Here is a 21358-nt window from a genome sequence, read left to right as displayed (position 1 = left end):
AACTTTATCTGAACTGTAAATATTTTTGTATGTGCTGATTTATGAAGGCAGAAGAGTTGAAAGAAATTCTTTTACGGCTTAAACAGGGGATGCACATTCCAGTATTGTCTTTTGTCAGGCTTCATCACTTTGAAGTTGAAGGTCTGAAACCTTGAGTGTTAAGTCATTTGTACAGTAGTTCAGTGTACAGCTCATGGTACAGTGGTGCAGTTGCATCTTACACTGTTAATACAGGTTTTTTTGCAGATGACCCTTTTTTGGTGGAGAAAAATAGGTGTTCCATATGAATGATACTTCTTAATGCTTGTAAACTGAAGTAGTTAATGAAGTGCATCAAACCTTTCCATTCAGGGTGACATGATTCCCCCTCAACATCTCAGTGACAATGAAAGCATTTAGAAGGGTAAACATTACTACAACATACAGAAATGTCTCTTCTCTATGGTGTATAGTGGTTTTGTTAATGATTAAGTGCAGTAGGTTTTACATTTATTAATTTGGCTGATGCTTTTTAAGTTTTCTCCAAAGCACCTTAACACTATAAGGTCACAATTATTACATGCTTACAATCATTTACCTGTTTATACAACTGGGTGATTTTTACTGGAGCAATTTTAGGGTAACTACCTTGCTTAAGGGTAGTACAGCCAGAGGTGGGGATCGAACCTGCGACCTTTGGGTCCAAAGGCAGTAGCTCTAAGCACTATGCTACTTCTGTTTGTATATAAGCTCAGATTTATAGAAAACTCTGAAGTTTATATGTTTATAGAGATAATGTTTACTCTGTACCTTTTTAGGATACTGTTGGGTTGCTTAAGTACAACGTGCTGTGCAGTTTTCTGAACGGTTGTTCAGATATCTTTCTATTAACCACGCATCTTTCAGGTGACTGTCTTCAAAATATTTGTGGCCTTATGACCCTTATAAAAGGGGGGTAGAGCATAAAATTGGACTGTGCTGATTGTATATGTTTATTCAAGGCTGCTGAGTTGTGAATCACACCAGTGAGTGGCTGGTCTATGTGATCTCATTTTTTCACAAACCGCTGTGCCTCTGTTTTCTATGCTCTCATTAGTCTAACATTCTTCCGAGAAGGCCTGTGTCTTCTCTAATGGTTCTGTTGAAGAGAAGTCAAGTGTGTGTGGTCTTTAACGTTTAGCATTTCTTTCATGACGATACACCACTAGACTAAAGGCTGTTTTTATCGTTAGAGAAACGGACACACACGTGCATACCCCCAGGGTTGTGCCTGTTTCCTTGTTCCTCTTTTGACATCAGAGGCCAATGCATACTTTACATTTGCGTTACTTTAGTTTTACTTTTACATTACTCATCTAGTCCAAAAAACAGGAACATCACAAGCGCTTAGTCACCTCTCAATGCCTTTTATCTCATGTGCTGACCAATTTTCGTTGAATCAGCCGAATGTGTTTACTTTGCTCAACTTTAATTATGTATGTATATATGTATGTTAAAAAAAAAAAATCATGTTTTAAAGTAGCTTCTGTTTTAGTATTGTTAAGCAGTTTTTCTAGGAGTAATATGGAGAAGGAAAATAATGAAACCCTTTCTGTAGCAATTTGTTAAAATGAGTGAAGGGCTGGAAACCATCAAAAGATGAGAAGACATGGGGTACATACTTGCTGCACAACTGAAGTCTTAATCCAAGGTTATGAACATAAATCTTATGTCCTCACAATGAAACTATAATTAGCAACCTGAAAAGGAAATTGGATACATGCTGGTTTTAAAAGCTGTGTGTGGGGATTTACCATATTCAGAGATAATGTTAGTTTCCCTGTGCAAATGAGTTGTGTTCTCAGTGTAGTTTGGTGTAAAATGTTTGTCTAACCCAGAAAACTGAACAGGAAAGTAATTTGGTTGGAAATGGAATTTTATGTCCAGGAGAAGGTTTTTTTTTTTTTTTTTTTTTTTTTTTTTTTTTTTTTTTAAAAATTATGAGGAACTAAGTTTGTCAAGAAGACAATTATTTGTCCACAAATTTCATGCCTTGGTCCGTAAACTATTCTAAATACCCAAATATATATATTTTAATTGTTTGTGAATGAAAGTATTATATTTTGTCTATATCACAGTTGACTTGTTGTGAATGACCATTCATGCGATGTACTGTTAAATTATTCGTTGTTTAGTTTGCAGTTACTAGTTTCGGTCTGGTATTATGATTGAGGCTTCAACCAAGCATTAAACTGTTTTGGTTAGCGCCAAAATGTTTTCAAATTTTTGTGGTTTTATCCAATTTATTTTATTTGTCATATAAAGTATTTAATTATTAATATGCTACGTTAACCTCGCTGTGTACCATCTGACTTGCTTTTTGTTTTTATATTAAGTAATGCTTCTCTCTTTCTGTACTTGAAAACATCAACAGCAAACATATTATATTTTGAAATGTGCTCTTAAAACTTTTGAAAGCATATATATTTTTTATGTTAAATTTACCAGTCAAAGCACACCTGTTGTCTGCTAGCAGAAGAGGCAAGCATGAATAATGTATGATGTTGATGGTTGGTGCCCTCTTTAAGGTATCTCCCCAGACAGGGATAGGTAGCTCCATTAAAGCATGCTGCTCTTTCTCGCACAAAAATAATTTTGCCCATTCCAGTTTGCATTCATTTTCTTCTCTTCCATATCCTGCAAAAAAATATTGGCTTTGTGAAATGTTGTGTGTGTCATGGAAAGGTGATGCACCCATGAGTCTTACTGCTAAACACAAAATGATCAGAAAGAACTTAATTGAAGTTAGATGGCCAATGAGTTTGAGCTTTATATTAAACATAGTTTATGTTACCTGTTGATCAGTATGTCTGTTCAGTTTGTGGGTAAGAAAGATAAATGCTGTAATTTGCTTACTTTTTCCATTGCTAACACTTATTTCTTTTTTAGTCTTGTGGATGACCGCTGTGTGGTACAACCAAATAGTGGGGACTTGAACAATCCCCCTAAAAAATTTCGAGGTAAGGAAATTTTTTTTCTCAAGCTATCCAGTGGATGGATGTGTTTGCTAAAATTTTCCATGTTAAATTTATCTAATAAAGGTTTTAAATTAAAATGTCATTGTCAGTAATTCTGTTTACAACTTATTTGGCAACAAACTTTCTACATTTACATTTATTTAGAAGACACTTTTCTCTAAAGCGACTTCCAATGAACTCTATGTAGTGTTACCAGCCCACACACCTTATTCACCAAGGTGACTTACACTGCTAGATAGACTGCTTACACTGGGTCACTCATCCATACATCAGTGGAACACTCTCTCTCTGTCACTCACACTTTGGGGAACCGGAACAGCATGTCTTTGGACTGTGGGAGGAAACCAGAGCACCCAGAGGAAACCCACGCAGACACGGGCAGAACATGCAAACACCACACAGATTGAGCAGGGATCAAACCCATGTCCTCTTGCACCACCCAGGCACTGAGAGACAGCAGCGCTACTTGCTGTGCCACCCACACAAACACATCCTCTCACTCACACTAGGGGGGAACCTGACCAGGATGTCTTTGGAGTGTGGGAGGAAACCCACGCAAACACAGAGAACATTGATTCCACACAGACTGACTGGGGATTGAACCCATGTCCTCTCACACCACCCAGGTGCTGAGAGACAGCATGCTAGCTATTCTGTCCCTACTTGCATTACAAGTATCCATAAAAAGCTCCATGTCAGAATGTACTTGCCAGCCTAAATAATTTCTGTATGCAAGTTAGATGAATGCAAGGTAGCTCTATATGTGGTGTTTAAATGTGCTGCTTAAAAAAGCTAGGCTTTACTCTGACATTTTCTGCACATGGTTTGAGTTTGTGCCTCTTCTGGTCTAACTTCCCCCAGCTCAGCCCCTGACATAAATTCTTCACTGTACTGCTTTCATTTTGAATTGGCTAAATTGAAAATGCACTCATAGGAAGTTGATGGTGTCACTGTAGCCAGAGCCATGTCAGAGTGGAGTATCTCCCCCTGCAAGGCACCCTGGCCTTGTGCCAATGAGTTGGAGCCCAGAAGGCCTCTCCGGGGAAGTATGCATGCAATTTCCTTCTAATGTAAGCACTGCAGATCACATGGAGAGGGACTGATTTCTCGTGTGGACCCCCAGCACCATGATGGCTAAAGAAACTTAAAGCACATAATTTTGAGGTTAGGAGGGTTGGAACATTGGGCCACTATTGTGTCAAACTTAGACACGCACGTACACAACCAGTTGTGGGGTGGTACCGTGAGCGGGAAGTATTGGTGACCCTAAATTACTGAACTCACTGGAAATTAATTTCACAGAAAATAACATTTAGAACTTGGGTAAACAAACCTGCTTTCTTTATTCAGTGTATTTATGTAAAGCTGGTCTTGAATGTATTGCAAGTTTTTGTCTTGGTTTGACCGTTTGCATGTTAAGAGTATTTTGGTTGTGCCTAGTTGTGGTAATAAGTTTAAGTTCTTTAATTTCAATGATATCATTCCAACCTTTGCCTTACTAACATACACTGTATGCCTTTAACACAAGGGCTGAATAGTCTTGCTTCCAAGGATTAAAGTGTGGTGATTGTGAGGGCCGTGAATGGCTGTTGGGTCGCACAACTTTGCTCCCCATATTATCCACTGACGGCCTGTAACTTGAGGATTGGATCACAGGCTTTCAACACACTCCTTCTTGTGTAGAGTACAGCTTATGACTATAATTTGTCATGCTGTATTAACTCTGGTTTCTAAGGCTGTGCCAGGACCATGCTTTGTATCTCCACAGAATGTGTAGGTTATATTCAGTGAACCCTGGGTGTTGATTTCTTTGTGTTACCAACACACTTGAATCTGTTTATTTTCAGATAAGATGGTGACAGGTTACCAAACCATGCCACATCTCCACTGCTGTGAGGTCCTTTATCTGTGAACAGAGTGCTCCTGAAACGTGAAACCAGTTGTTGCCAGAAGTTATGAATTTTAGTTACATTTATTCATTTAGCAGACGCTTTTCTCCAAAGTGTACATATCATGGAAAATACAATATGCTTGTTACCTTAGGAGAGACATAGGTGCAGGTGTGACTGTTAAGTACAGTTACTTTCCTTCACCATATGCACCGATGTTTATCACACAAGTAGCTCCGTAAAACTACCAGAATATAGCAGATTCCTAATCACCTTCCTAGGTTTTTTTCTGAGATGCATATAAACATTTACGTTACATTGGAGGAGTGGCTCTGTAAAGGATTGATCCGATCATGAACATTTATACCTTACATGAACTTAAGAGATCGTGGGCTGGAACTGATTATTAACTGATTGTTAATGGTAATTTTTGCTGTGAGGTGAACTTAGTCAAAGTTTTAAAAAAAAAATCAGCTTGATTAATTGTGAAACTTCCTTGAGTTGCTTGTCATATTACTTATCTTATTGAGTATCATCTTACTGTGAGGTATTAGCTGTCTGCTGGTGGTATAGAATAAAATATACACACTGGTACTTTAAATTACAAACATAATTGAGACTAGAGATTTTGTAACTTTTGTCCATTACTTGTCTCATTTACTCTACGTGGCAGTTAGCTGGTCACCGATTTAAGCCATAAGCCGTGTTCAAATTTCATTGTCATGTTGCTAATTCCATCTTATCACCACTTTCCATGGTAACTGTACACTTCTTCTTACTGGTGCTGTAAATACCAAGCATAAAGTCTTTATCGTTTTAAAACTTATACCTGGGCCCTTTGATGCCTGAGAAACAGAAGTATATGGAATGTTCATCCTGTACATCTTCACTAGGCTGTTCCTTTTACACTTGTTCTATGAATTTGAAGTGGGTTTTTCAAAAGCCTTTTTTGCAAATGTTTTTGCTATTGCCTTGCTTTTTTCTAATCAGACCACCCATAATAACCTGAACTGTGAATACAGTGCTGGAGTGAGCCTTGGATTTTATGAGCAATGTTAAATCAGGCATCTGAAGGCCCTTGAACAGTTTTACAGGGGTGCAGAACCATCTGCCACGTGTAATGTGAGATATTGCACGCACGCGCACACGTATTATCTGAAACCGCTTGTCCCATGTTGCATTTTGCAGTAAATTAATCTATTGAATTTCATGTTCATATAATTTACAATAAGCCAACGTGAGACATTTAAATGGTATGTTTCCCTGTTGCCTCTCTTGCTAAACTGATACAAACTGACAGCGTTTTCACAACAGATGGTTGCATGCTTGTGAGTCAGGTGCTGGTGTGAGTGTGTAAACAATTTGAAGTGGTGATCTGCATTCATCTAGCTTCTCAGCTCTCCTGCTTGAAGCTGTTGTACTGATGACAGTCACATGTACGGACATTACTGACTGAGTGTGATAGCTTGGTGGGTTTGGTAACCATGGCATCTGTGTGAAGCCTGACCTTAAAAAGGTTAAGCTTCTCAGTGAAGATGATGTCAGCTTCAAGAGCTGTCCTCTGAAAGGCTGCATACTATAAAACAGCATACATAAAATTCTCCCAAGTTCACCACGGGTTTACAATTTGTAGTACAAGATGCATATATTTTTGGTTTCCAGGACAACAGACGCGATATAAGATAATGTTAGACGGTTCAGCATCCAGTGTTGTATTGTTTTTATTGGCTTTTAGGGTTTGTACAGGCTAGAAAAATTTTCTCCTTCCATTCTTAGGCCTTTCCTCTTTGTGTTTAGACCATTTCCTGAATACTGCAGTCTAATTCCAATATAATTCCATAGAATTCCCTGATGTCTGTTTCTTTCCAAAACAAGCAACATTGAAAATAAAAGTAGCTGGTTAGACCCTAAAATTGAGTAGTTTTTATTTCTTCACAGTACAGGTTATATTTCATTCATCCATCCATCCATCCATTTTCTTGCCTGCTTGTCCTACAAGGGTTGCGGTGGCAATAGGGAGATGAAGGGTTATATTGCAGTATTACTTTTTTTTTTTTTTTTTTTTAACTGTGTACTAGTTGCACTGATTTATTGAAGTTCACTCCCAAATTTCCCATAGGAAATAATGGGAAGGTATAATGTTCCTTTTAAAGAATCAGTAATGATGTAGTGGAGCAAAATAAAACCATCAGTAATACCAAAATAAGCCAATACTGGGGCAAACTTAGACTGAGTAAACCCTGAGAATTCCATTTCAAAACACTTTCTGCATGCATATATAGTACATGAGTGCCACTTTTCTGGAATTTGTTTTTGCAGTTCAATTTTGGTATGCTGGAAAGGCAATCCCTGTGGATCTGATGTACTTTTTTTGTGCAGCTGTTTCATTTTCATGCATCATAAATCATAGTTTTTTTTCTACCAGTGAAACAGTTTTGCAGCTTTTTAATTGGAAATTCCAGTCCTGAAACATGAGACTCGTGGCATTTATTAGTATTTCTCCAAAGTGACTCTCAATGCTAAACACACTGTACAAGTTACTAATTTGGTATCAAGCATCTACTCATTTACACATACACACAACACGAGCATTTTAGAGTCACCGTTTCGTCTAAACACGTCTTTGTACTGGAGGAAACTGGAACACACAAAGGAAACCTATACACATGAAGATAACATGCAAATATCACACAGACTGAGCTGGATTTGGATCCACAACCAAACACACAGACCTAAAGATCTTTAGTGATTGAAGATTTTGCAGCAGTATTTCTTACTATGCCTTTAAGCTTTATAACACACACTTGTTTTATTAGAAGCAGTGTGAAACTGGAATACCTCATATGGTGTGTTGTCCAAGATTCCTACGGTCACTATTTCAGCATGACCAGGAGTGATCCAATGAACTTCAAATGATTTGGCCACTTGTGTTGTGCAGCTATGCTCGCTTTCTCTACCTTCATCCATAAGATCCCTTTTGTGCCACAAGGGTGTTGACAAACCTTTTTGTTGAGCGAGAGAATGTCTTGATGCTGTAATATGAATGTTGGTAATGCACGTAACTCAAGGAGTACAAATACCTGGGAAATCTTTTGTGCGGTCCTGTCTAATTGTCTATTGGAAGTGGAATGATTCATCACCTCTTTGTGAAGCAGAAAGTGAGAAGCTGCTTTGCTTGTGGGGCATGGCTGTCTTGGGTTCATCTCCCATTGAAGGGCTCTCTTTAATTTTCTGACACTTCAGTTTTAAATCAAGTTGTTGAATAGGGAAGAGGATTTGCTGTTGAACAATTATTGAAATCATTATTCCTTTAGTATCATTGGTATCAAAGGAGATGCCTTCTTGTTCCAGCAATGCACATGTAAGATGCCCAGGCCTTATGTGGCATATGCAGCGTTTACAGTTATAGTCCCCAGTGTAGTTTTTTTTTTTTAATCTAGGATACAGCAGTGAAGACTGGGGATTAAAAGCAATGCCACTTTGATTTTTGCGCTTCAGTCTGGCTCTTTATGCTTTAATAGGACATCCCAGGTGATCCCCCCCACTGCTCTCTGTCCTCAGATTTGTCACACTGTGAGGCCACTGTGAGAACCCTGCGGGTAGACAAACTGATCACTCCATTTTTTTTTACATGTATTTAGCAGTTGCCTTTCCCCAAAACAACATCCAATGACTGATTTGTTTTTTAGATGACAGCATTGTCTGAGGTGTCTTACGGTTGTAGATGCAGTACATTAAACTGTATAATCATTGACCTATTTGTACAGCTCGGCAAAATAGTGCATGCATGGAGGTGGTTCAGGCATCTGGTAAGGATGCCACCTGGGCGCCTCCCTTTGGAGGTTTACCAGGCACGGCCAACTGGGACGAGGCCCCGAGGTTGGCCCAGGATCCGCTGGAGAGATTATATTTCCCAGTTGGCTTGGGAGCAGCTGTGTGAACCCCTGGGTTGAGTTGGAGGAAGGTGCAAGGGACAGGGGCATCTGGGCTTTTCTGCTATTGCCACCATGACCCTAGCAGGACAAGAAGTCTGGTAAATGGATGGATGGACTCCAGAGTTGCCAGTCTATTGGCGAAACGCTTTGGACTGTGGGAAGAAGCCCACGTGAGCACTGAAAGACCATGCAAACTGAACCGGATCCAAACCCACGTCTGAACGCTCCGCCCAGGTCCTGTGAGGCACCAGTCCTAAACGCTGCACTACCATGCGCTTCCAATCCTTTTGGCCTGACTGCAGTCCCATCAGATATGCAAGGACCCATCTATCTGCACCTTCACGAGAATTCTCCTGTGAAGAGGACAGCCACTGCGTTCTGACAGCCAGCCAAGCAGGGTCCTTATCCTGCACATCTGTCTTTATAACGGAGAGAAAGAAAAGCTGACAAAGGATCAGCTAGAGGCAAAAGTGTAAGGGGAATAAGATCACCCTTCCTCTGCCTGGTTGTCCATGCCCAGGTGTCTCTCTCCCTCATCTTGCTTAAGCAGTTTTTTTTTTTTTTTTTAGCAGTTGGTTGGTCTTGTCTTCTGAACATCTGAGGACTGTCTGGGTTGAACAGCATCTTCACGTGTTAGTAGGAATGGTGTGGAATACTATTCTGTTGAACAGACACTTCCCCACATCTGCTAGCCGTGTATGTGAGCGGGATTGGCTTCTAATAAGAGAAGAGAGCTGGGATTTGGGGCAGCTGCCCACCCGGGTGGGATCGGCCCTGCTTCCCTCTCCTTATTTGGTAACACTGCTGTAGCTGAAGATGAAGGGAGAGGGGGTGGATGTACTCTCGCTTGCTCGCTATTGCTCTATCGCGTTCTCTCTCTCGCTTGCAAATCCATTTTTCCCTTCTTCCCCCCCCTTTTGTTAGAAACAGCACCAAGGTTAACGGGGGTGAAGTTTACTTTTTATCTGATGCATAGTCATGTTCCTTGTTGCTGTATTGTTTTCGGTCAGCAATGCTTTTCTTAGTGTACATGGAGGAGATTCGGGTTTATTTTTGGAATTTTTATAAACCTTGAGATACCAAGATTCCTTTTGATCATTGGGAACAGTTAGTTCTAACATCCACTAACTTGATGATTTTGTGTTTCCAGTTTGGCTGGTGTTTGTGCTATCTGATTGGTTTTAATTTTTAGAACCCTTGATTTTTTGCGCTACAGATGCTGGCGTATTTAAACAATCATTTGTGTTCTAACATGGAGGTATTTTTAGAATTGTGGTTTGCAGTTTGCTTTGACTGGTGACAACCCCCCATACTGGCTACCGTAAAAGTGCACATGGAGTCAATGGCATGAAGGAACCTTTTCAGTACTGATTTCTCTGTATGGTAACAATTTGATGTTGTACCTTACCTTTCACAGTGTGAACTGAGGCTTGCCTGTCACTGTGCTATATGCTTAACCCTTAGAAGGTTTTTTTTTATTAGTTTTATTTTTAAAACCACCCATAGCTGATGCTGCCTTTCAAATTGTTGCTTCTGACACATCTAATTGTTTCCCCTTCCTTTGTCATCTCAGAGCCTTTAAAGTCCACTGTAAAGAACACCTCCCTTCAGATTCCGCTTGATATGCTTCATTATTAATTCATTGCCTTTCTTACACTTGTGCTGAGGGACTTATGGTGTTTGCTTTTATACAGTTAGATATTTCAGCTGGAGCCACTCAGAATGGGTACCTTGCTCAGGAGTACTACAGCAGTAGCATAAATTGCTAAACCAGGAAAAAGGTTACAATTCCATGACCTTAACTGCTATGCTACTTGCTTCCCAAAACCTGAATTACATTTGCATGACAAGAGCTTAGCAGGGGTGGATATTTGCCTGTTGTATTAGTATAAGTATACAAGTGCTGCCCTATGTTTTGCATAAGTATAACTGAGCCTGTGTACTGTTAGTTATTTTTGTCTGTTATTGTAAGTCTGTAGTTACAGGAATAGTCACTGAATTGGTGGATCACTCGGTGCTTAATTTTAAAGATAATAGGCATCAAGTGTTGTGAAAGCAGTACTGTTACTGTAGTGTTAACATTGAAACATGATGTGTGTGTGTAGAAGAGCAGTAATGTTTTCTTCATACCTCTCACAGTGCTGTTGTACAGTATGTTGCATACTGATGGCATGTAGGTGGATTGTTGCACTACATTGGAACCAGTTTAGGTGGGGCCCTTATGTACACGTGCTCACAAATTCTATCCTCTTTACATACTCATTTTCAAATCCCTTCTTCCTGCCTACATTTCCAAGGCTTACTCTTTTTCCTCTTAATCTTTTCTATCTTTCAATCAAATGGAAACAACCCATTGCAGGTTTTCATTCTGACAATGGGCACTGCTCTTTTAATGCTGACAATTGGAATGGCATCACCATGTATCTGCCTGTATAAATTTACTAAGCAATTATGTAATGTAGTAAAAGGCTGTTTGAGGAGTAGCTGTTTTTAATGTAGTGGAATAGATTGTTCTGAGTTATTTTGCACTCGTTGTGCATGTATGCTACGCCAGTATCTGCCCTGCTTGCTTTGGGAAAATCAATACTTGAGTATGCCTCGCTACCTGCTCTTGCCTTCACTGCCCACTTTGCTTTCGAGTAGCCAATCCGGCGTTGAGCTGCTTCCACCCACAAGGGACTATGTACAGCTGCTGGTCGACTCAATACTTGTGTAATTTCCTGTGGACTCCCATGATGCATCACAGACTCCCCCCACTGAGACATTTATCCCTTGGTCTCTGCAAACCTTACATCAGGTTTTTAACCTCCCATCCTCCCATGCAGCACCCTTGTTCAGTTTTATACTTGTGTATGTTTCTCTTTACTACCCATCCAGTGTAGCCAAACCATTTGCTTTCTAGTCTTTCACACAAAAGGTAAATCCAATTCTTCACATCCTGTTTTAACAACAGAATAAAACCTCATCCTCAGCTCTGCTTGTGCAGTTTGCCCTGGTGTTTGCCTTGGTTTCCTTTGGGTAACCAGGTTTCTTTTCGAATTCCACATATGTGCTGTTTTGAATTTCTGAATTACCCTCAGGCCACGTATGCATGCACCTCTGTGTTTCATGCCTCTGGATCAATATCTGCATCCCAACAGTCCTCTATTGAAAAGAATTTACTGAATCAATGTTTTGGATTAATTAAAGTGAGATTTTTTTTCTTCTCTCTCTCCCCTTCAGGTGATTATTTTTTCTTTTCAATAATGACCTTGTGCCAAAAGACAACGATTGATGTACAATTGATTATTGAATGTGTTGACCATATTGCTGATCTGTGCTGACTTTAATCCTAAACTGTGCTTTGAAATGTCTGCTTCATTTGTCCTTGTGTTCCCTGTCCAGACTGCCTTTTCAAGCTGTGTCCCATGAACAGATACTCTGCACAGAAACAGTTCTGGAAGGCTGCAAAGCCCGGGGGGAACAGCACGACGGACACAGTTCTCCTGAATAAGCTGCACGTAAGTGTCCTGATGAGATGTTCCTCCACACCCTCATCTGGCCAAGTGCGACCACATGACATGCACAGAGTCTCGTGTACTGCTAAACGATGCGTAGGCCTGAGGCCTGTCTCTTTTAAACAAATGGTTGGATTGTGGAAAATGTGAAACTAATAAATATGTAATAGAGTGTAACATTTTTTGTCATTTTTAGGCTGTTTTAAATGTTTGGCAGTATTTCAGTAAATCCTGAGTAACGTTCACACTTAATGTCAGAAAGAATCACGTCAGTGTAATTGGAGGCTATCAAGGTAAACAAAGGGGTTGAATTCCATTAGCCCTCCTTGTGATCCCTGAAGTGAGGTCACATTCCAGTTGGCATCGGGAATCTGTAATTCCAGAGGCCTAGTGGGCCACAGTAATCCTCAGTGTTACAGTAAATGTGCATTAGACAGCTCTGCATTTGAGCCTGTTTGACAGCACACATATATTTGTGCCCATTGCTGTCAGAGTAAGCTCCTAATGAACATCTCTTCAAATAGTCTGTTTATTCTTGATAGAGTTTCAGGGATTAGCAGCCAAAGTACTTTTTAAACTTAACAGCGACAGTAATTTGCCTACTCAGTGCCCCATATATTGACAAGCAAAAATAAGCCTCTACATTATTTCCGTCCCACAAATTATTAAACGTTCTCTGTGCAGGGGGGGCACGGTGGCGCAGTGGTTTTGACCGGGTCCTGCTCTCCAGTGGGCCTGGGGTTCGAATCCTGCTTGGGGTGCCTTGTGACGGACTAGTGTCTTGTCCTGGGTGTGTCCCCTCCCCCTCCAGCCTTACACCCTGTGCTGCCGGGTTAGGCTCTGGCTCCCCGCAACCCTGCATGGGAGAAGCGGTTTCAGATGGTGTGTGTGTGTGTGTGTGTGTGTGTGTTTTCACTGTGCAAGTCCCTCAAACAATATTTGTGCAGGATATTGCTAGTTTTTTTTTTTTTTTAATTTGTTTAATTTTTGTCCAGCAAAATAAAGAGTTTAAGGTTTGACTTTTCTGGGTTTCTGAGCTGTTTACATAGGTTGCATAGTGAAACAAAAGATGGGTTTCCTGTTCTGCAGCTCCTGAGCTCTGGGTTCTACATATTGCCTCCATGTTGTTTACCTGACTGTGATTTCAAACGTGTGCAGTATGGCATAGGTTGGGAGGTTTGTCAACTATATAATTTCTCTTGTGACTTTTTAGGTTAATATATTTTGTGCAAATGTATGAATTTTTATAGTGGCAGCTGAGTAAATGGGTGAATAGTTGTAGGTAGCTTAATATTGTAAGTTACTTTTCTCCAAAGAGTCAGCTAATGAATAAATGTAAACTTCACTTGACTTTTGTCCTGAAGCGTGAGATTGCTGATAAATGCATTTTGCACTCTGCAGTAATGTTGTTTTGAATTGTGCTTCATGAATGTTTAACAGCAATATTCTTCCTCAGCCATTTCTCAACCATTCAAGAATGTTTTGGTGATAGGATGTGCAAAATCATCGCTTAAGAGCAAAAGTCAGAATGTGAAACACAGCTTTAGAACGGAGTGCCTGTCTGTGCTGTCACTATGTTCATTACATTTTAAGGAATGTTGCCATGGACACCAGTTTATTTATTTATTTTAAGCGGTAGAATACCCAAGGGTTCCCCTGGGAAAAAATAGATTTGTATATTTAAATTCATGAGTAACCTGGTTATGAAGTTCACCTTATGCGTTTGTCACCTGTTATTCAAGTTATAAACATGGTTGCCTATTTGAAGGATAGCATTAAAGATGCACCCATAGAAACTGCAGACTTTAAATGTTTTTTTAGCTAGTGTGGATTTATACCTTTGAAATTTCTCATTTGCATAAATAATTGCTTATTGTTAGACTGCTACTACTGCTGAAATTTTAGTTCCTTATTTCTTGTATTTTACTAATTATAACACATTTATATGCAGGAATTTGCGGTCAAGGAAATTATACCCCCAAACTCGTTCTGTATCACTTAAGTGTTTAATAAAACATATTTGATCTCAGCATTACTCATGCTAATGTCACTGTCCCCCACTCCTCTGCCACAGCATGCTGCAGATCTGGAGAAGAAACAAAATGAGTCAGAGAACAGGAAGCTGCTGGGAACAGTAATACAGTACGGGAATGTCATTCAGGTGTGTGTGTGTGTGTGTGTGTGTGTGTGTGTGTGTGTGTGCGTGTGTGTATTTTCATGGCCTGTTGCCACAGCTCAAGTTTGTTCTGTTAATGTGATGCCTTGCTGTGGTACCATAACTTGATTTGCAGCACTTAAGCAACCCTAAGAAATGTTTCAGCTAGGTGCCTCTTATTCAGCAGTGTCCTACGCCTTATTTTTACTCATTTTAATTCACCCTGTGTTGACTACTTCAGATTTCACCCTGCAAGGGGGAGCTTCTCTTTTGGCATTTAAACTTTACAGTGAGTGGGTGACGGTGTAGCACACAGGAGGAATACTGTCTGTTGTGTTGTTGAGAGGGAGTATCGTCAAACCCAGGATGGGAGAGTGTCCAGGGCAGAGCGGAGCCCTGTGCTGCCTCATCACCACACAGATTCAGGCCGTTTACTTGTCACTGGAGACTCCAGCCTTGGACTGCTGTTCATGTTGTTGTAGACTAGCTTTACTCTGGGCACAGTTGCGCACAAAGTCTACGTGTTCTAATGTGGCATCTTTGTTTATAATGCTTCTGCAAAAGGCTGGGTGGTCCTTGTTTACTCGGCAAGTTATGCATTGTGGATTTTATTCTCATTATTTTAGCTCTTGGAGGTGGATAAGGAAACAAGCCATCTTCCTAATATGTAACATATCTGCAATACTCCTGTGTGGTTTTATAGTTATCTTGTTCATGGAAGTCTTGTTCTTATGTCCTTTGGCTTGGGAGATTTCAGGGCTAGACTGCAATCTAGTCTGTGCTTTAAAAATAGCAGACTCATTTTGGAATATCTAAATGGTCTACCTGGGAAAACATTCTTTCTTGATTTAATAATTTTCCCCATCTACTTGCCTGTATTATTCCTGAAACCCAATGAAAACGAAAATGTTCTAATTTCTAGAAACCACTTTTTGTTCAAAGTTTTAGTATTTGTGCATCGTAAGAGAAGCACAGGAAGTGGCACTTTTTCTGCATTAAATATTTATTTTTACTTGTCTTCATCTATTTTCAGCTGTTGCATCTGAAGAGTAATAAGTACCTCACAGTGAACAAGCGCCTGCCAGCCCTGCTTGAGAAGAATGCCATGAGGGTTATGTTGGACAGTGCTGGAAATGAAGGGTCTTGGTTCTACATCCAGCCCTTCTACAAGTTGCGCTCCATTGGAGACAGTGTGAGTATCAGTTTTACCCTGCTGTCAAAGGTCATGAAGGATATTCCAGGTTTTAGAAGTCTACATGATCCTTAACCTCTGGTGATGCAGAAGTGTGTTTTCAGGTTTTTTTTTTAAGACTGCTTCAAGGACTTTGGTCCACAGCATTCTAGCTTTGAATTATGAAACTCATTACAGGTCTCCAAGGTAGAAAGATACAGGAGTACAGAATCCATCTCTGTCCTCCTTGTCTGAGATTAGCGAAAGCTCACATATGTACATTAGCTATAGTGAGCCTGGCTGTGTTGCCTGCAGCAGATAAGCATACTGACCTTTCAGCTTTTCTTCCATTTCAGCCTTCTTCCCTTATACCCTAACCTATGTAGTCTGCACTTCTCTTCCTCTAGTCTTCATAAATAGCCTGGTTAATGGCTCTTCCCTACACTGAATGAATGTATTTTAGCATTCCAATGCATAGTTTACCTTTAGCCACACAAACATTGCTCTGGGACACCTGGTAGCGTAGTAGTAGGAGCTACTGCCCTTGAACTCACAGGCTGCAGATTCAACCCCCACCTCTGGCTGTTACAGTACCCTTGAGCAAGGTATGTACCCAAAAATTGCTCCAGTTAAATTACCCTGCTGTATAAATGGATAAATAATTGTAAATACTTAACATTGTAAGTTGCCTTGGAGAAAAGTGTCAACTATGAATAAATGTGTGTAAATGTAAATTGAATTTGTGGATTTTGTTTGATCTCATACCTCATGAACTGTCATGAGCTGGTCATCTGGCAATCTTGTAAGGATATTTTGTTTTGTATTAACCTGTCCGTGCATACCAGTTTGGGCAAAGGCCTCAGTCAGGTCACTTGCAAAGAATGCCCTTATTACTGGTTTTAATACTCTTGTCTTACATGTTGAAAGGCATAGTAGGTAGAAAACAAATCTGATATTGACATTGCACACCCTGCTAGAGTTGTACACTCTGGCAGCTTATTCCAACAGCCAAGTTCTCATGGTACATGTGAGGCACTGTGGGAAACACTGGAACAGAGTCACTGCAGTTCAGAGTAGTATTTATGTTCAATGTTTTCCATATAAATGTGTCTGAGTATCATGACAAACTGAATTCTTTAGTGTGTCTTTTTATTCACTTTGTAACTTGTACCCTTCTTATCTGCTTAAGGGAAGTGTGAACATTATTCATCACTAACCAGTAAACTATACTATAGCTGCTTTTAATGTCATGCTTAATACATTTATTCATTTAGCAGATGGTTTTCTCCAAAGTGATGTACAGCTCATAGAAAATACTATGTGGGCTTTACATTAGCAGAAAGAGAGACATGGATGCAGACGTGTGATTAAGTGCAATTAGTTTCTTTCCATCATATGAACCAATGATCATCGCACAAGTTACTGCATAAAACTTCAGAATATCTACGAATAATAGATGACACAGCAACTTCAGAAGAGCATCTTGTCTGATATTGGGTTCTGTTGTGATATAAAAGGTTGTTTGGAGGTTGTTAAAGCTCTTGCACAGTTATCTGCGTAACTGTCAGAGCCATACAAAAAGTAAAATAGTTCATAGTTTTTATAAAGTTGCCTTGTTAATATTAACATTTAGGCTTATTTTCTTGTATTTATATCGACATGTCATTACATTTATTCATTTAGAAGGTGCTTTTCTCCTCCTTGAATACTATAGTGTTGAGCTGACTCTTAATCAAAGGTAAGTAACACTACTAGACTCACTACAGTGAATCACTCATGTGTACACCAGAGCAACACACAAACTATAGGCAATTTAGTCATCAGGTCACTTGAAACTGGCGTCTCTGGACTGTGGGAGGAAAATGGAGCACCACGGGGAGAACATGAACTCTACACAGACTGCGAAGGGATTGAACCCATGTCCTCTTATGTCACCCGAGTACTGAGACAAGTGCTGCTCGCTTTGCCACTATGGTGCTAATTCATTCTTAAATGGTGTTTTAGGAGGAAGGTGCATGATGATAATTGTGGTAATACATTATAGTAGTAAAGTTTATTCATAGTACCTTTCATCACATGTGCTCCATAGTGGGTGCAATGAGTCAATATGATGGATAAGATGACATCTTTCAAAAAAATGTTGGTGGGTCCCTGCTGTTCTCATGTACTGCACCTATATCTATAAACATACAGCTGCAGATGTTGAGCAATCCAGAGCAGCAGGTACTGCACAGCTTTTCTGGGATTTAACCTCAAGTCTATCTTTTCTGCCTCCCTTATTTGTTGCTGGATTCAGTACAAGGAAATCTTCACTTATTGGAGCTGTAAAAATGAAGTATTGGGTGTTGCTGCGATTAATTCCTTCTATTAATAATGCTTTCACAGTAGCAAGGGGTTCTTTTTGTCCCGTTTAGTGCAACCTTCTGGCTGTTTTCTGAATTTATGATTTGGGTGTAACTATAATACCTGGGTGTACCTTCTTATGAGCATATAAAACATGGGGAGAGACACTACCCAAGATTTGCCTCCAGTTCCATATCATGAGTAGAAGGATGTGTCCTTAACTTCACCTTTAGTTTCCAGATGTACTGCTCAGTTCCCAGCGCTGAAATAGCCAGTTGAAAGTCTGAGTGATTTGGACCACCACAGAACCTAATATATTTTCAGTGGAGCATAGTATGATGAGGAGATTCAGCTAATCCACAGCCTGTCTGCTGTTGTCTTGAGGTGTGTGTTTGAGAGGGTAAGAGGGTGCATATGGTTATTTGTTGGTGATGATGACTACATACTAATGTAAAATACTGTATGTGTTTGTGCTGATGCAGATTTAAACATTCTGCTTCTCTTCACCCTGTGCTCTGAACATGTGTGTCTACTTGTGCAGGTGGTGATTGGAGACAAGGTGGTTCTGAACCCAGTTAATGCCGGACAGCCGCTCCATGCCAGCAGCCACCAGCTGGTAGACAACCCTGGCTGCAATGAGGTGGGTCTCCATTTTTAACGCACTGAAGAGCCACGGGGCCTTTGTGTCCTAAAGGAGCGGTTCATAGGCCATTTCCTTTTCCCATCAGAGTGCTCAAAACCTTTGTATAGAAATAATGTAGTAACATAATTGGCTTGTACAAGTATCCGGAGCACATTGAATTCAAATTTTTAAACATGTGGTCTTTGTCTGACAGCAACTGCCTTTAAAATCAAATTTAAGAGTCTATAAAAGACCCTTTGTTTTACAGCCCTGTAATTTAATGCTGTGACGAAAGGTGCCTCATGGTGATAAAACTACAAGTTTGTTAATTTAACATCTACTACATAAGCGGTGGAGGCTTTCTATTTATTTTTAAATTAATTTTTCACATATGTTGCATAAATGTAGACCACAAGGTATGGGTGTAGCAATGCTCATAGTCAGTTCTTCTGTACAAGCAGTACTCTGTGGTGTCTTGCAACAATCAAACCAATTTGAATCTCTGTGGTATGAAACATACACTCTAATACTAACAGAGGGGGCCTTACTTTTATTCCAGGTGAATTCTGTGAACTGCAACACAAGTTGGAAGATAGTGCTCTTCATGAAGTGGAGTGACAACCAGGAAATCATTTTAAAAGGGGTATTTTTTTTTCCTCCTCCCCTTTTCACGCCATAAAATTTTAATGAAGTACATTGAATCATAATCTTTAGTTCAACAAAAGAAGAGTAAATAAAATCTACAACATGTGCTGGGTAGAATGTATTGTTAATGCTATTAGTAACTTAAGTGCTCATGAAGCAATGGTTGCTGGGTACTTATGACCGCACCTTTCCTCTGGTTGCCAGGGTGATGTTGTGCGGCTGTTCCATGCTGAACAGGAGAAGTTTCTAACTTGTGACGACCACAGGAAGAAGCAGTATGTCTTCCTCCGGACCACAGGGCGACAGTCGGCCACGTCTGCCACAAGCAGCAAGGCCTTGTGGGAAGTGGAGGTTGGTGTTCATGACTGGGAGACTGCTTCTGCGCCATGAAAATGAAGGAGACATTCCTCATTTGCATTGATTCTAATAATATTTCTTTTTGATTCCTCTTGGTTTGATTTTATGAAAAGCACACAGGGACTCATGTGGACCACTTAAAATGAACCAGAATAAAGCTGACGCTCTGTAGTCTAACAGCCAAAGGCTTCCACTTCTGTGTGTAAACTTTCTCTGCTCTTTGTTGTGGTCTTTTGTGGCACTCATTGTTCCACCATTATCTCACAATGTATGTTTTGTGCCGCCCATCATTCTTCTTGGTTGTGTAACATTTGTCATGATGACCTTCTGCCTTGTACCAGGTGGTCCAGCATGACCCATGTCGAGGTGGGGCCGGATATTGGAACAGTTTGTTCAGGTTTAAACATTTGGCCACCGGACACTACCTGGCCGCAGAGGTGAGGAGGGCGTCGCACTCCTCGTGCCACTTTTTGTTGCCTTGCCCTTTGTGTGTCTCACATTTTTACTTAATCCTGAGTTCTATAAATTATGCAGAAATGTTATAGAAACATAAAGCAGTTATTTTGAATATAACTACCTTGTTTGCATTACAGCATTATTTTTATTCATGTTTAAATGTTTGCGTAGTGCTCAGGTGTTTCCTTGCAGTCTGAAAGTTCCAGTTTCTGCTGCAGTATGCTTGGGACAAGTGAAAGTGCTCAGTAAAATTATCAAGCTATATAAATGTCAGCAGTTATAAACTGTACAGTAACATTCTTTCACCTTGGACAAAGGTGTCAAAAGTAAAAAATAATTTAAAATATATATATATATCCTTTAATACCCAGTTATCAGCAGTTTAATATGTAAATAATGTATATCTGGGGTAATGAAAGATAATCCTTGGAACATTACATTTAGGCATATAAATTGTAACACAGAGAAGTTAACTTTTTTTTTAAATAATCTGCCTTTTTAGCAGAGTCAATATAGAATTGAATTAAAGATCTGAGGTCACACTATTTTATTGGAATTTATTAAAAATAATGGAAAACATTAAAAATATATAGCAAATTTTAATAGAAAAATATCTTTTCACTGTTAGTCTTATTGTAAATAAACCATGTAACTGTCAGTAATTTCTTTTAACATGCTCTCAGGTGAATCCAGATTATGAGGAAGAATGCCTTGACTCCCGCTCATCTGTAAGTGAGAGTGAAAAACAGTTTTTCTTAATGAGTTTTCTGCTGTTGTGAAATTTGTGAGTTTTCCAGGCCTTTTGTTTTCAGGCAAAGCATTTGTCACTTCATGTGTTCAGGCAAGACAAGGAATGGTAGGTGGTGCAGTGGTTAAAATGTTTGGTCTGTAACGTTAGGTTGCAGGATCATGCTTTAGCGATGTTCAGTGAACACTGGCCTATGGAAATGAGTGTTCGAAGGTAGTGCACTATGTAAATGACTCGTTGAGGGTGTCTGTTGCTATGTCCTTTAAATCATACCATTTGCTTAGCAATCTGTGTGTGTGATCAGTAGGCTAACAGAAGAGGCCTTTTAAAGCTCTGATGAGAATCTACAGAAGGGAGAAGACCTTCGTCCTCTTTCCTATTCCGACATTCCAGCTTCCTCAACCCACCAGTCCCCTTTTTGTTTAATGTTCCCTGCCTTTAACATAAATTGTACTTTTGCCGAGAGGTACGTCGCTTTGGAAAAAAGCGTTTGCTGAATGAATAAATGTAAATGTAAACGGGGAGCGTGGTGGCACAGTGGGTT

General features: G+C 39.9%; 1 protein-coding gene across 5 annotated transcripts in view; it reads left to right on the top strand.

Annotated features, from left to right (window-relative positions):
• LOC108936961 (inositol 1,4,5-trisphosphate receptor type 1) overlaps positions 1–21358 on the top strand; it is a 98005-nt gene that overhangs the window by 4514 nt on the left and 72133 nt on the right. For 4 of the 5 annotated variants that reach the window (XM_018756625.2, XM_018756623.2, XM_018756622.2 and 1 more), the window contains exons 3-11: positions 2908–2978; positions 12205–12320; positions 14392–14478; positions 15506–15664; positions 18528–18626; positions 19168–19251; positions 19458–19604; positions 19952–20047; positions 20750–20794. In XM_018756625.2, the coding sequence (XP_018612141.1) occupies positions 2908–2978; positions 12205–12320; positions 14392–14478; positions 15506–15664; positions 18528–18626; positions 19168–19251; positions 19458–19604; positions 19952–20047; positions 20750–20794 (904 nt within the window). The remainder of the gene's footprint in view (positions 1–2907; positions 2979–12204; positions 12321–14391; positions 14479–15505; positions 15665–18527; positions 18627–19167; positions 19252–19457; positions 19605–19951; positions 20048–20749; positions 20795–21358) is intronic. The other variant, XM_018756624.2, reaches the window with a different exon arrangement.

This window comes from Scleropages formosus, chromosome 2, assembly GCF_900964775.1.
Source record: "Scleropages formosus chromosome 2, fSclFor1.1, whole genome shotgun sequence".
Taxonomy (NCBI): domain Eukaryota; kingdom Metazoa; phylum Chordata; class Actinopteri; order Osteoglossiformes; family Osteoglossidae; genus Scleropages; species Scleropages formosus.
This window is presented reverse-complemented; position numbering and strand designations above follow the sequence as displayed.